General features: G+C 40.1%; 2 protein-coding genes across 6 annotated transcripts in view; both read left to right on the forward strand.

Annotated features, from left to right (window-relative positions):
- afg1lb (AFG1 like ATPase b) overlaps positions 1–794 on the forward strand; it is a 36,119-nt gene extending 35,325 nt beyond the window's left edge. The window contains exon 13 of one of the 2 annotated variants that reach the window (XM_016293286.1): positions 230–794. In XM_016293286.1, coding sequence (XP_016148772.1) covers positions 230–469 — 240 coding nt within the window. In that variant the 3' untranslated portion in view covers positions 470–794. The remainder of the gene's footprint in view (positions 1–229) is intronic. The other variant, XM_016293284.1, reaches the window with a different exon arrangement.
- Positions 795–3,797: 3,003 nt separating this feature from the next.
- LOC107601202 (forkhead box protein O3-like) overlaps positions 3,798–16,087 on the forward strand; it is a 38,848-nt gene continuing 26,558 nt past the window's right edge. The window contains exons 1-3 of one of the 4 annotated variants that reach the window (XM_016293283.1): positions 3,798–4,222; positions 5,196–5,360; positions 11,673–12,215. In XM_016293283.1, coding sequence (XP_016148769.1) covers positions 11,676–12,215 — 540 coding nt within the window. In that variant the 5' untranslated portion in view covers positions 3,798–4,222; positions 5,196–5,360; positions 11,673–11,675. Of the gene's footprint in view, positions 4,223–5,195; positions 5,904–11,514; positions 12,216–16,087 lie in introns of all 4 variants that reach the window. The other 3 variants (XM_016293280.1, XM_016293282.1, XM_016293281.1) reach the window with 3 other exon arrangements.

A 16,087-nucleotide genomic window follows, 5' to 3' on the forward strand; every position in this document is an offset into this window, starting at 1 on the left:
TACACTTATAATAAGTACTTATATTTGGACTATTGTAGCCTGGTCGGGTCGTCACCGCTGCGGAGTAACACATACCTGCGTGAATCGCCATAGACATAAACTTAGAGAAGTAGCTCCGGTTGGAATGTTCTTCCGCGGGATGTGTGCAGTTCTGTTTATTAACCGCTAGAGCGACAAAACTTACATAGTGCTGCTTTAATGTTGCATGCATGCATGTAAATATACTTAGTCATGTGTAGATAAAATCTCACTGGTTCATTTTAATGAGCCTTGGTTCTTTGCTAATTCCTGTAGAAAGACATTTGTAATCGTTCATCAGACCTTCATTTATTTTGCTCAGGAGGTCAGTGAGCGGCTGACATTGTTCACAGCAGATGAAGAGGTCTTTGCCTTCCAGAGGACAATATCTCGCCTCACAGAGATGCAGACAGAACAGTACTGGCTAAGTGGGGATCGGAGTCAAACATGAACTGAAACTCCCTTGCAGTAACCAACTACCTCTTAATAGAGTCTTTGTCGCCTCCAAAAACATTTGAGATGGTACATTTCCATTACCAACAGACTCTTAAGCCTTATCTTATTACTTTAAAAGCAATTGGAATTGTCCATATTCTCACATCACCATTAATATGTAAAACAAAATATCATGGACTGCAGGAGGACAATGCATATGTTGCAAAATAAGATGATGTGTAGCACCCTCTAGTGGCTCGTGTATTCTGTTGTATTTAGTACGGTACATTATGTACTTTGAAATACTCTTACTGTGGGAGAGGGAACAATATATTTATATTTAAATGTTTGATGTCTAATGTAAATTTATGCAGTTATGCTTCCTTAAATATCAAAGCATATTTAAGTAATAATAATTGCTATAAAAAGCAATATAATAATTTACATAAAGTAATAATTATGAGATAAAAGTTAAAATCATAAATTATCATGATTTACCAAAGCGTTTTTTTTTCTTATGTGGTGGAAATGAGCTTCCATTCCTAAATTATTAAAATGTTTATGAAAAAAAAACATTAAACATTGGTTGTACTGGTTGTGGTAATGCTAATGAATCTCCACAAACAAATTGTATTTTATTTTATGTGACTTTATTATTTTATTTGACTTTATTTTACTTTACTTTTAATTTTTTTATTTAATTGTACTTTGTTTTGTTTTGACAAAGCATGATGAGCATAACCTCCAAAAACGGTTATTAATCCAGTTTCTTTAAAATCATAACATTCAAAGGGGTCTAGTTTCTGTAATTTCTCCATTTGGTCTGAAGGTGGCAGTAGAAGATAGTTCTGTTGCTTATTCACACCCACGTGCTCTGTGTTATTGTTTTACATGACACAAGGAAAGCATACTGCAGCTCCCTATCTGTTCCTCACAGAGAGAACTAGACTTAAGCACCCTCACATACAAACAAATCTGCAACCTACAAACAATACATCTATTACCATATGCTCATAGAGGCTAAAGAAAAACAAGTATCATAAATACACGACCTTGAACCGACACATATCTACTATCAGCTTCCATATGACAATATGTAATCAACAGTGACATTATTACAAACGTAGTGTCTCGTGTACTGAGGATCGCTTTTAGACATTGACAAGAGCTAGTGTCTACACGGTTGTTATTGTAGAGGTCACCTGCAGACTTTTCCATCCATGCAGGGTTAGGAACAAAGGAAAGGGAGACTGAAGTGGGAGGGCTGATTTAAAAAAGATAAGGAGTGAATAGAGGAGCAAACAGTGAAGATGTTACATCTTTAGTGACTAAGAAAACAGTCTTCAGTGACACTTGTTGGCCATGTAATAGTATCACAGAATAGCACCACAAATCGTGCGCTTATGTAATATGAGTTCTGTGTGTTTCTTACAGGGATTTTCGACTGTGAACCTGCATAAATGTCATCTTGTATCTCGATTAATGCGATGTGTCGATACATACAGGTGGAAGAGCGCATTCCTTTCACCGCGCCCGAGAAAATACGCATCTCTGCAGGAACAAAGGCGTGCTCGTGTTTTGAGAAGACGTCGCGGTACTAGAGAAGCGCCACGGCAGAGCCAACTTCTTGATTATGAATTACGTCATGTGCTTGAATAAAACGAGGCTGGCAGCAGGGGGCGTGTCGTGAAGAACGAATTCACGCTGGGATTAAAGGGCCAGCGAAAGGCAAATAAATACAAGACATGCCTCAACATTTGTCAGTGGCCCCAGAGCAAGTAAAACGAGCAATTTTCTTTTAATTAAATAACAATATTTTCGTTATTATTTATTAAAAGAAATGGTTCCAATCAAAATGTTATTTACAATCATTATTTTCTTTCTTGGAGTAGAATAGGCAATTTTACATCCACTGAAAGTGTAATGTAATTTTAAATGCCAAGATCCAAGAAAGACAAAAAGAAAATAAGTAATAAATAAATAAATGTAGCCTCTCATTGCAGTCTATTCCAAGTACTGTGAAAATACAATTTTGAAACTAAGCTCTGCTTTTGCCATATTTGAAACATAATTTGTGGTTATGTTCAGTTAAGTGTTGCCTTTGGATGTTTCACTCTGGGTTTGATTACATGGATGACAAACTCCATTGATTCTCGACTACAATGTGACTGATTGTAGCATTTTCAAAAATTGATAGTGAAAATTATTTTACTTCAATTTCAGTCTGTTCGTCACAAAAACAAAACATTTGGTTACCAGTCACATATGGGTTACTTTTGTGGTTCTATTACTTTCTTGTCGCTTTTCTAGAATGTAGGCATTTAATAGCAACAAATCTTCTCTTCTGTATTGTGAGTTTGTGATGTAACAGATCTGTCGCTTGTTGATTGGATTTTGAGAAGTGGGCACTGCACTCAAAAAATTGGGAAAGATGAATGGGTTTTTACAGGCGAGTTTAAGCAGACTTACACTATTGGAGAAAACCTGCCTAATTTACTAGAGAGAAGTGTGTTGTTTCCCCAGAAGATCCAGTTATGACATTTTAGGTCAAATAAATAAATAAAAATAAGATCTGTAACATGCATTTCCAACATAGGGTGAATTTTCATTTCAAACCACTATACCGACATGTTTCAAAAAGAAGACAATACTGCATTGGAACAGTGGAGAAAATAACAACATTTTTGATGAACTATTCCTTTAAGATATTAGGCTACTTATCAGGCATCTGATTATAACACATTTGCCACATTAACTCTCTTAATACTGTCCTACTCTGGTTACCTGAAAATGCTATCTCTAATCTATAGCACATTCCAGATAATATGCCCAGATAATGTTGTTTGCATGTCTGAACTACAATTTCTAGCAACTGAATCTATATGTGGAAATCCGATAAACTGATAGGGACTCTCAGTGCTTGAAGTGACTTGTTTGAACATGTCTCTTGCCTGTTGGCAGCTGTGATGGGGAGCAGTGGCCCTTTAAGAGGCGATCCCATGCGCGGAATCTAGGGGGCAGGTCCCTGTCAGCGGTAGAGGCTGCCCTTCTCGCCCTCCTCCAGTCACTCAGTCCTAAATTGAGCTCGTTTGAGTGCTGACAGACGATTAGAGTAGATAGTCCTCCTGTGCCTTTAGATAGATAGGTGCAGAGAGAGAAAAGGCTTTCTGGATGGGAATTTTGATGTGTCAAAGGTCGTGCATCAGAAGATGTCGCCTGTTGGCAGCTGTGATGGGGAGCAGTGGCCCTTTAAGAGGCGATCCCATGCGCGGAATCTAGGGGGCAGGTCCCTGTCAGCGGTAGAGGCTGCGCTTCCCTTCTCGCCCTCCTCCAGTCACTCAGTCCTAAATTGAGCTCGTTTGAGTGCTGACAGACGATTAGAGTAGATAGTCCTCCTGTGCCTTTAGATAGATAGGTGCAGAGAGAGAAAAGGCTTTCTGGATGGGAATTTTGATGTGTCAAAGGTCGTGCATCAGAAGATGTTTTCTGTGAACTGTCTACGAGCACGCGTAGTTCTGTCCTCGTTATTGTAGTTGTCTTGATCTGACATAACGGCGTTTTGATTCTAGCCCGCTCTGACAGTTCAGTTCTTTTGTCACTACAGTGACTTGCTGCTTGTGATGGTAGTGTGCAGTGCCGTTGTGGCGCTTTGTCCGTGGCTACTGGCGAAGTGCGCTGGAGAGATATAGTTGTATTACATCAGTGCACCAAGTGACTGGTGTGCGACACAGAGAAGAGAAAGGGCTCTGGCTGAATGGTGCGTGTTGAGGTATTGCATTTTGCATTCTAATATTATAGTGTATACGCATGCATATGTGTGTGTATGTGTATATATATATATATATATACACATACACACACACACACACACACATTTTATTCATTGTTATTGTTATTTACATTAGGCACAATAGTAGTGCTGGTTGACAGTTGCTATTTACGTGCGCAGTTTGTGTAAATACACCTTTAGTAATTTACTGATATTTTGTTTGGAATTATGCTAATTAGGCTTTGAAAACGTTGCAAATGCTTGTAGACTCATATGAATAATGTAATTTTAAACATGACAGATTTTTAAATTGTTTCTCTTATTGGTCCCCTTTGCATTGAGGCTGTTTTTCGGAATCCAGCCAACCATCATATTATAAATAATAATATTGACTAATATTGAATATTGTTATGGAATAGCAATACATTTGTGTCCTAATTTTTTCACTTTCACAATATCAGTGGTTTTAATATCTCATTCGTGCGGTCATCTCCACTGGGATACGAATAATCTAATATGAGTCAGGATGTGTCATTATGAAAGTGTAACGAGCAAGAATATGTGCCATCAAGCAAGTGTTAAACTGAAATGAAAGCGGAGCACTTTGCATACAGTATACACGCTAATCTTTGTTTATATCTTCACGCGAGTCTTGCGCGGACCAACGCATACGTGTGCGCGCGCACCCCACATTTCCAGAAGCGTTTCATTTTCACTGGTTCATCAGACACATCGAAAAAGAATACGTTTAATTGAACGTTTAATGGTTGTTGAAATAGTAGCTTAAAATTATCTTATTTTGATGGCAAAATGTTAAATTTAAAGTGCATAATAATCTCTCTCTCTCTCTGTAATGTAATGTGTATGTGTATGTGTATGTATATAATGCACAGTTGTATATAAATGATTATGATGTATTTTATGTCATATGGCTTTAAATTGTATATTGTATTTTTGTCTTTCTGAAACACAGGGAGGGGTGTTAATTATCATTAACATTTGTACTAGTCGCTCAAGAAGCATTTAAGCACCATTTAGAGTAGAGGTGCATTCATGGAATGCGACTGTGACCGCTTCCCACTGCCTATTTAACTTTGACCAAGACAATACAGAGGAGTGTCAGAGAAGGCTGGTAGAGGTGATGGCAGAGACAACCCTGGAGCCACTGTCCTCTCTGGACGTAGCCATCGATCCGGATTTTGAGCCACAGAAACGGCCGAGATCATGCACTTGGCCACTGCCAGAGTCCGGCTCGGTGAAGCCTGCATCCAATGACACTGACATAATCCCAGAGGAAGAGGATGATGAGGATGACAATGCGATGGCAATCAACGCCAACAGTGTGGGTGAAGGAGAGGACAATGGCAGCCCAAGCCTGGCTGAGGAACTGCATCCCGCTAGCGGTCAGGAGAACACAGGCTCCCCGCTTTCTTCTCACCCCACTTCTGCAACCACGGCGAGTCCGGAGGCGAGCGGTCAGGGCAGCCAACAGCAAACTCCCCGGAAGTCATCTTCAAGGAGGAACGCATGGGGCAACCTGTCCTACGCAGACCTTATCACAAAAGCCATAGAGGGCACCCCAGACAAGAGACTGACATTGTCCCAGATCTACGACTGGATGGTCAGAAGCGTCCCATACTTTAAAGACAAAGGCGACACAAACAGCTCAGCTGGTTGGAAGGTAAGCACTCCACTCAAGCAGTACCTCCCAACTGTGTTCCTGTAGGCCACCAGACACTACACATTCTGGATGTCGCTACTAATAAGCTGATGAGTTTAATCAGGTATGAAGGGACATTCTGTCATCATTTACTCACCCTCATGTCATTCCAAACCAAACTTTCTTTCCTCTGTAGAATAAAAAAGAAGATATTTTGCAGAATGTTGGTAACCAAACATATTTGGGTCCCATTGACTTCAATAGTAGTTTTTTAGTCTGTATTGTGGAAACCAATGGGACCCCAAACTGTTTGGTTGCCTACACTCATTAAGATATCGTCTTTTGTGTTTTACAGAAGAGAGAAAGTCATGCAGGTTTAGAATGGCATGTGGGAAAGTAATTTTTGGGTGGACTATCCCTTTAAGCAGACATCCAACATGTGTACTGTTGTAGGACCCCTTCAGGAACAAGGTTGAGATCCACTGTGCTAGAGAATGCGTGTCATAAGGTGCGCAAGTGTCTCTTTTATTCCATGCGCGATCTGATTCTGCATCACAACCAGAAACACATGTTCTGGCATGTTTGGCCACGCTTACTCACGCACAGAAAACTGAAACTGGAAAGGTTTCGAGGGTGACTCAATGGTGCAGTGACGTCTCCTATAAACAAACTATTTGGATACCAGCATTATGCTGGCAAATTAGGCATGATCAGTATGGAAAATTTGTGTAGCAAAACAATTTGTTAAAGTTAGTTTAGATGGACTTTGTCTTGTGATAATGTTTAAAAGCCATAAATAATATATCCTCAGAGCCAAGCCTAATAAATGTCCATGCATCCAAATGCCTTTATGTTCATATCCACGCAGCACGGCTTACATAAAACTTGGCACGGTAAATGTACCCACTCTAGAAGCTGCCCAGACTGTTTATGTAGGTGTTGAATGGCATTAGGAATTGCGTAACAACTCAGAATGGCACAAGCTTCTCCTTAGCAGTCAGCAGGCAGGACTGCCTTCAAAGGGAATGTCATGGCCATGGGCAGGAGCCAGCACAAGACATATGGGCCTTTCACTTACAGAGCCAGGGTGAGTTGGGGGAGGGGGTGTAGGGTGGGGTTGTTAGTGCAAGGTTAAGGGCTGAGTTTGCGGCAGGAGGCCCAGCTCGCCCGTCCCATTGGCCGTAAATAGCCATGAATTATAATAGTGAAAGGAGAGTTACTGCCGGGTCTGTGGCAACGGCAAACTATGTGGACTCTAGCACAGCATGGAACTGTTTGCACTCCGACTCGTCTAGCATTCAGGACCGTGTGTGTGTGCACGATCATATTTCTCAAACTGCTATGCAAAACATTACCTGTCAGTCAAACACGTTTTATGATCAAATACCATTATAACCACAATTCTAGCATGAGTACACACAAATAAAAACACCTCCCCCTGGCCTCCGTTACAACCAGTAACTGATATTTGTAAAAATGTCTAAATGTGTTCCACTAATCTTGGCTACTGTGTCACCTTGAGCTCTAAATATGACAACTCGGAGCAGATCTGTGTGTACAGAGTATGGGTCGGTTGTAACTCAACCTCAGATAAACACTCCTGCAATTAACATTTAAGTAAAACTTGCATGTACATAGTGCATGATACATACACACATACAAACGTGTTTTGCATCATTTAAAGAAGTGACACTGAATTTATTTGCCAAAGTTGAAGTTTGCGTGAAATGGAAATTTACTATTTTAAACAATTAATTTGTGCAAATGTTGATTTTTTTAAAATATTTTTTCCTACTTTGTCATCTCAATATCTCAACATTCTGATAAAACCACTTCACTTAAACCCGTTCTTGATGGATAGATACTTGATACTTGAAAAACAGATACTTGAAAGATGAAAACATAAGCAATGAGACCCACCTCGACCCTCTGAAGTATTTCAGGTATTGTTAACATTTGCATTTAACGGTTTGATTACATCTTTAATTGATTTTTCTGTACATTTCTGCCATATGTACATTGACCACTGAGTCACCACTGATAAGCTACCACTAAATATTGTAGAAACTTAATTTGCTGTAAAGTTGCTTTGCAATGATTTGTATCGTGAAAAGCGCTGTACAAATAAACTTGAATTGAATTGAACGGTAAACTGCAAAACCTGCAAGAAAGGCCGGTTTCCATGCTAATTCGGATTAAAGTTGAAAAAATTAAATTAAGAAACCGAAAGAGCAACAAAAGATAAGTAGGCCTAAGATGTCCTATCCAAACACAAAAGGCTGGAATGGCCAAGTACAGGTGCAAAAATGACAAGCTGCATCACTATGGCTACCAGGTCACTGGTCCTCTCTGCTTTAATGAGAGGGTTTGGATGACATGTGATCTCATAAAGGCGTTCCTTTGTTTCTGTTGAACATACTGTTGTGACTGCAGGAAAGAGAGAGAGGGAGTGACTGTTATAGCATAGATACTCTCTATACTCTCTGCACTGAATGTTACAGGATAATGCTGTGTGTTTATTTAATGATCTGGTTATACAATCGCGTTGAATGTGAATAAAGTCCAGAATGCATTTGAAAAGGTTTCCTTTGCAGGTGTACAAGTGATGAGATTTTATTGATTTATCGTTTTCCTTCACAGTGAGCTCCTGCAGAGACAGATCATTCCTCTAGTGCCAAATGATGTACTCTACTCTTAAGCCTTTAAATTATTCAGTGCTTCGAGCATTAATTTGGGTTATTTTATCAATTTTTCAGACACACCTCTTGAGGGTCTCTCACACACACTTGCACATTTGCCAGCTTACTGCTTTTAATCTTGTAATCTTGGGTCCACCACACACTTGTCTCTATCCTTATTACCTTGTGTAACCCTACTGTTTATCTCACATCTGAAATATAATCAGATTATGTAAGAACAAGCTACTACAATAATGTGCTGCACCATTCTTGTTCCTGGAACACTTGATATGCTGAGCTGCCACGCCAATTGAAATCTTTCAGTCACTATGATGAAAGCGTTGTGGTCACCCTCCTGAGGGTCTGTATTCTGTGAATTTCATTCGGCACGGTTCCAGGATGTAGGTGGGCTATTTCATATTTTTCCTGTAATCTGTTTATTGTCAAGAGGGTGGGGTAAACAAATACAACATTATATAATTATTAGGGCTGTCATCGTTAATGCGTTAATGCATGCGATTAATTTTACAATCCTTAACACGTTAAAATAATTTAACGCAATTAACGCAAAATTACTGAAGCACAATTTCTATTCTAACCCTTTAACCCAATTTTGCTTCTTTGCTTGCGATTAGATCATTTTAAGCCACTAAACTCCGGGAAAGTTTTCAGTCCACTGATCCAGTAAGCGAATATAAAGGAAACCAGGCTGATTACATCAGAGATTGCAGAGAGAACAGAGACTCGTGTTGCGTTTTTAAGTTAATTATTCATTCCAGTGTGTTTATTTAGTGTGTCATATTCTGTGATTGTCTCTGAAGAGAGCGAGCCCTAACACGTCGCGCTGTGTGAAGTACAGGCTGAACGGGTTGTCAACACATCCCACTGCTGTATGGCCAGATGAGACACAAAATACGGTTTTTCGACTTAATAACCAGTCTTGCTAGTAAAGTTTTGATGGATGACAACTGCAATCAAGGTAAAGACCATTGCGGTGGCGTACAGGAGTCGTAGAGTAAGCACGCGTGAGTCCGTTATAATAATGCGTGTATGAGCTCTTGACGCAATGATCGCACATTGTATTTATGCACAGACATTTCTGTACATACACATTGTTTCCAAACACATTCATGATAATGTTTTGATTTGTCATGTTTATGTTACTGTGTTTAGTTATACTGAATGGATCCGTGTACTGTAGTAGATATCTGGTTATACAATCGCGTTGAATGTGAATAAAGTCCAGAATGCATTTGAAAAGGTTTCCTTTGCAGGTGTACAAGTGATGAGATTTTATTGATTTATCGTTTTCCTTCACAGTGAGCTCCTGCAGAGACAGATCATTCCTCTAGTGCCAAATGATGTACTCTACTCTTAAGCCTTTAAATTATTCAGTGCTTCGAGCATTAATTTGGGTTATTTTATCAATTTTTCAGACACACCTCTTGAGGGTCTCTCACACACACTTGCACATTTGCCAGCTTACTGCTTTTAATCTTGTAATCTTGGGTCCACCACACACTTGTCTCTATCCTTATTACCTTGTGTAACCCTACTGTTTATCTCACATCTGAAATATAATCAGATTATGTAAGAACAAGCTACTACAATAATGTGCTGCACCATTCTTGTTCCTGGAACACTTGATATGCTGAGCTGCCACGCCAATTGAAATCTTTCAGTCACTATGATGAAAGCGTTGTGGTCACCCTCCTGAGGGTCTGTATTCTGTGAATTTCATTCGGCACGGTTCCAGGATGTAGGTGGGCTATTTCATATTTTTCCTGTAATCTGTTTATTGTCAAGAGGGTGGGGTAAACAAATACAACATTATATAATTATTAGGGCTGTCATCGTTAATGCGTTAATGCATGCGATTAATTTTACAATCCTTAACACGTTAAAATAATTTAACGCAATTAACGCAAAATTACTGAAGCACAATTTCTATTCTAACCCTTTAACCCAATTTTGCTTCTTTGCTTGCGATTAGATCATTTTAAGCCACTAAACTCCGGGAAAGTTTTCAGTCCACTGATCCAGTAAGCGAATATAAAGGAAACCAGGCTGATTACATCAGAGATTGCAGAGAGAACAGAGACTCGTGTTGCGTTTTTAAGTTAATTATTCATTCCAGTGTGTTTATTTAGTGTGTCATATTCTGTGATTGTCTCTGAAGAGAGCGAGCCCTAACACGTCGCGCTGTGTGAAGTACAGGCTGAACGGGTTGTCAACACATCCCACTGCTGTATGGCCAGATGAGACACAAAATACGGTTTCTCGACTTGATAACCAGTCTTGCTAGTAAAGTTTTGATGGATGACAACTGCAATCAAGGTAAAGACCATTGCGGTGGCGTACAGGAGTCGTAGAGTAAGCACGCGTGAGTCCGTTATAATAATGCGTGTATGAGCTCTTGACGCAATGATCGCACATTGTATTTATGCACAGACATTTCTGTACATACACATTGTTTCCAAACACATTCATGATAATGTTTTGATTTGTCATGTTTATGTTACTGTGTTTAGTTATACTGAATGGATCCGTGTACTGTAGTAGATGCAGTCAGCAGGCGATTAGTTTAGTTTTTTTTTTGGCATCTCCATGTGGTCCTGTTTGGTATCTTCACGCGAGTCTTGCGCGGACCAACGCATACGTGTGCGCGCGCACCCCACATTTCCAGAAGCGTTTCATTTTCACTGGTTCATCAGACACATCGAAAAAGAATACGTTTAATTGAACGTTTAATGGTTGTTGAAATAGTAGCTTAAAATTATCTTATTTTGATGGCAAAATGTTAAATTTAAAGTGCATAATAATCTCTCTCTCTCTCTGTAATGTAATGTGTATGTGTATGTATATAATGCACAGTTGTATATAAATGATTATGATGTATTTTATGTCATATGGCTTTAAATTGTATATTGTATTTTTGTCTTTCTGAAACACAGGGAGGGGTGTTAATTATCATTCAGATTTGCACTAGTGGCTCAAGAAGCATTTAAGCACCATTTAGATATTTAGGTGCATTCATGGAATGCGACTGTGACCGCTTCCCACTGCCTGTTTATCATTGATCAAGACTGAGCATCAGAGAAGGCTGGTAGAGGCAATGGCAGAGACAACCCTGGAGCCACTGTCCTCTCTGGAGGTAGCCATCGATCCGGATTTTGAGCCACAGAAACGGCCGAGATCATGCACTTGGCCACTGCCAGAGTCCAGCTCAGCAAAGCCTGCTTCCAACGACACTGACATAATCCCAGAGGAAGAAGATGATGAGGATGACAAAGCTATGGCAATCAGTGCCAACAGTGTGGGTGAAGGAGAGGACAATGGCAGCCCAAGCCTGACTGAGGAACTGCATTCCACTAGCGGTCAGGAGAACACAGGCTCCCCACTTTCTTCTCAGCCCACTTCTGCGACCACGACGAGTCCGGGGGCAAGCGGTCAGAGCAGCCAACAGCAAACTCCCCGGAAGTCATCTTCAAGGAGGAACGCATGGGGCAACCTGTCCTACGCAGACCTTATCACAAAAGCCATAGAGAGCACCCCAGACAAGAGACTGACACTGTCCCAGATCTACGACTGGATGGTCAGAAGCGTCCCATACTTTAAAGACAAAGGCGACACCAACAGTTCAGCTGGTTGGAAGGTAAGCGCTTCACTCGAGCAGTGCTTCCCAACTGCGTTCCTGAAGGCCACCACACACTACACATTTTAGATGTCTCTGCTAATGAGCTGATGAGTTTAATCAGATATGAATCGATATAGAAGGGATATTCTGTCATCATTTACTAACTCTCATGTCATTCCAAGCCTGTATGACTTTCTTTCTTCTTTGGAACAAAAAAGAAGATCTTTTGCAGAATGTTGGTAACCAAACAGATTTGGGTCCCATTGACTTCCATAGCATTTATTTTTGTCCATATTATGGAAGCCAATGAGACCCCAAACCATTTGGTTGCCTACATTCATCAGAATATTTTCTTTTGTGTTTTACAGAAGAAAGAAAGTCATGTAGGTTTGGAATGACATGAGGGAAAGTAATTTTTGGGCAGACTACCACTTTAAGCAGACATCCAACATGTGTACTGTTGGAGGGCCCCTTCAGGAACAAGGATGAGATCCACTGTGCTAAATAATGCATGTCATAAGATGGGCAAGTGTCTCTTTTATTCCGTGCGGCATTTTCATTCTGTATCACAACAAGAAATACACGTTCTGGCATGTTTGGCCACGCTTACTCACTCACACTGAAAACTGGAATGGTTGCAAGGGTTCACGTGCGCATGACTCAACGGTGCAGCAAGCTCAGTGACGTCTCCTATAAACAAACTATTTGGACAATAGCATAAAAATAAACAGCAAATTAGGCATGATCAGTATGGAAAAATTGTGACAAAACAATTTGCTCAAGTTAGTTTAGATGGACTTTGTCTTGTGATAATGCTTAATAGCCACAAATACTATATCATCAGAGCCAAGCCTAAGAAATGTCCATGTATCTAAATGCCTTTATGTTCATATCCATGTAGCACGGCTTACATAAAACTTGGTACGGTAAATGTACCCGCTCTAGAAGCTGCCCAGACTGTTTATGTAGGTGTTGAATGACATTAGGAATTGTGTAACAACTCAGAATGGCACGAACTTCTTCTTAGCAGTCAGCATGCAGGACTGCCTTCAAAGGGAATGTCATGGCCATGGGCCGAAGCCAGCACAAGACATATGGGCCTTTCACTTACAGAGCCAGGGCGGGTTGGGGGAGGGGGTATATGGTGGGGTTGTGGGTGCAAGGTCAAGGGCTGAGTTTGCGGTAGGAGGCCCCACTTGCCTGTCTCACTGGCCGTAAATAGCCATGAATTATAATAGTGAAAGGAGAGTTACTGCCAGGTCTGTGGCAACGGCAAACTATGTGGAATCCAGCTCAGCGTGGAACTGTTTGCACACCGACTCGTCTAGCATTCAGGACCGTGTATGTGCACGATCATGTTTCTCAAACTGCTATGCAAAACATTACCTGTCAGTGAAACTTTTTTTTATGATCAAATACTATAACCACAATTCTAGCATGAGTTTACACAAATAAACACACCTCCCCTGGCCTCTATTAGAACCAGTAGTCTAGTGCCTGCTGCCATTTCTGATATGTGGAAAAATGTCTTAAACATGTTCCACTGCACTTTGCTCATGTGATACCTTGAGCTGTAAATATGACACACATTCCAGCAAACATCTTAAAACTTGGAGCAGATCTGTGTGTACGGAGTGTAGGTGCCGGTTTTAACACAACCTCAGAATATCTCAACATTCCGATAAAACTACTTCACCTAACCCCTTGAAGGATTCTTGAAGGATGAAAACATCAGCATTGAGACCCACCACGACCCTCTGAAGTATTTCAGGTATTGTCAATATTGCATTTTACAGTAAAATGTTTGCAAAACCGGCAAGAAAGGCCAGTTTCCTTGCTAATTAAGAATAGAAAAGGAGTTAAATTAAGAAACAGAAAGAGCAACAAAACATAAGTAGGCCTAAGATGTCTTATCCAGACACAAAAGGCGGCAGTGACCAAGTACAGGTGCAAAAATGATAAGCTGCATCACTATGGCTACCAGGTCACTGGTCCTCTCTGCTTTAATGAGAGGGTTTGGATGACATGTGATCTCATAAAGGCGTTCCTTTGTTTCTGTTGAACATACTGTTGTGACTGCAGGAAAGAGAGAGAGGGAGTGACTGTTATAGCATAGATACTCTCTATACTCTCTGCACTGAATGTTACAGGATAATGCTGTGTGTTTATTTAATGATCTGGTTATACAATCGCGTTGAATGTGAATAAAGTCCAGAATGCATTTGAAAAGGTTTCCTTTGCAGGTGTACAAGTGATGAGATTTTATTGATTTATCGTTTTCCTTCACAGTGAGCTCCTGCAGAGACAGATCATTCCTCTAGTGCCAAATGATGTACTCTACTCTTAAGCCTTTAAATTATTCAGTGCTTCGAGCATTAATTTGGGTTATTTTATCAATTTTTCAGACACACCTCTTGAGGGTCTCTCACACACACTTGCACATTTGCCAGCTTACTGCTTTTAATCTTGTAATCTTGGGTCCACCACACACTTGTCTCTATCCTTATTACCTTGTGTAACCCTACTGTTTATCTCACATCTGAAATATAATCAGATTATGTAAGAACAAGCTACTACAATAATGTGCTGCACCATTCTTGTTCCTGGAACACTTGATATGCTGAGCTGCCACGCCAATTGAAATCTTTCAGTCACTATGATGAAAGCGTTGTGGTCACCCTCCTGAGGGTCTGTATTCTGTGAATTTCATTCGGCACGGTTCCAGGATGTAGGTGGGCTATTTCATATTTTTCCTGTAATCTGTTTATTGTCAAGAGGGTGGGGTAAACAAATACAACATTATATAATTATTAGGGCTGTCATCGTTAATGCGTTAATGCATGCGATTAATTTTACAATCCTTAACACGTTAAAATAATTTAACGCAATTAACGCAAAATTACTGAAGCACAATTTCTATTCTAACCCTTTAACCCAATTTTGCTTCTTTGCTTGCGATTAGATCATTTTAAGCCACTAAACTCCGGGAAAGTTTTCAGTCCACTGATCCAGTAAGCGAATATAAAGGAAACCAGGCTGATTACATCAGAGATTGCAGAGAGAACAGAGACTCGTGTTGCGTTTTTAAGTTAATTATTCATTCCAGTGTGTTTATTTAGTGTGTCATATTCTGTGATTGTCTCTGAAGAGAGCGAGCCCTAACACGTCGCGCTGTGTGAAGTACAGGCTGAACGGGTTGTCAACACATCCCACTGCTGTATGGCCAGATGAGACACAAAATACGGTTTCTCGACTTGATAACCAGTCTTGCTAGTAAAGTTTTGATGGATGACAACTGCAATCAAGGTAAAGACCATTGCGGTGGCGTACAGGAGTCGTAGAGTAAGCACGCGTGAGTCCGTTATAATAATGTGTGTATGAGCTCTTGACGCAATGATCGCACATTGTATTTATGCACAGACATTTCCGTACATACACATTGTTTCCAAACACATTCATGATAATGTTTTGATTTGTCATGTTTATGTTACTGTGTTTAGTTATACTGAATGGATCCGTGTACTGTAGTAGATGCAGTCAGCAGGCGATTAGTTTAGTTTTTTTTTTGGCATCTCCATGTGGTCCTGTTTGGTATCGCAACTTGGCTTCTCTAAAATGTAAAAAAGCTCAAATATATATACTGTGTATATATATTATATAAATATATATTATGTATTTAATTAACATTATATATTCACATTATACGTGCAAAACGGCACTCCTGGAAGTGCTGTATATAATATCTGTATTTTAACACGATGAAATGGAATTAGTGACCGTATTGTGACGTACATCAGAGTGTAATGGATTATCATGAAAAAAGAAAAAAAATGTAGGGCGGCGACTTGCATAGGTCACCAAAAAACAAGCAAACAAACAAGCAGATGAAC

The sequence above is a fragment of the Sinocyclocheilus grahami genome, unplaced genomic scaffold, assembly GCF_001515645.1.
Source record: "Sinocyclocheilus grahami isolate Dianchi unplaced genomic scaffold, SAMN03320097.WGS_v1.1 scaffold301.1, whole genome shotgun sequence".
Lineage (NCBI taxonomy): Eukaryota > Metazoa > Chordata > Actinopteri > Cypriniformes > Cyprinidae > Sinocyclocheilus > Sinocyclocheilus grahami.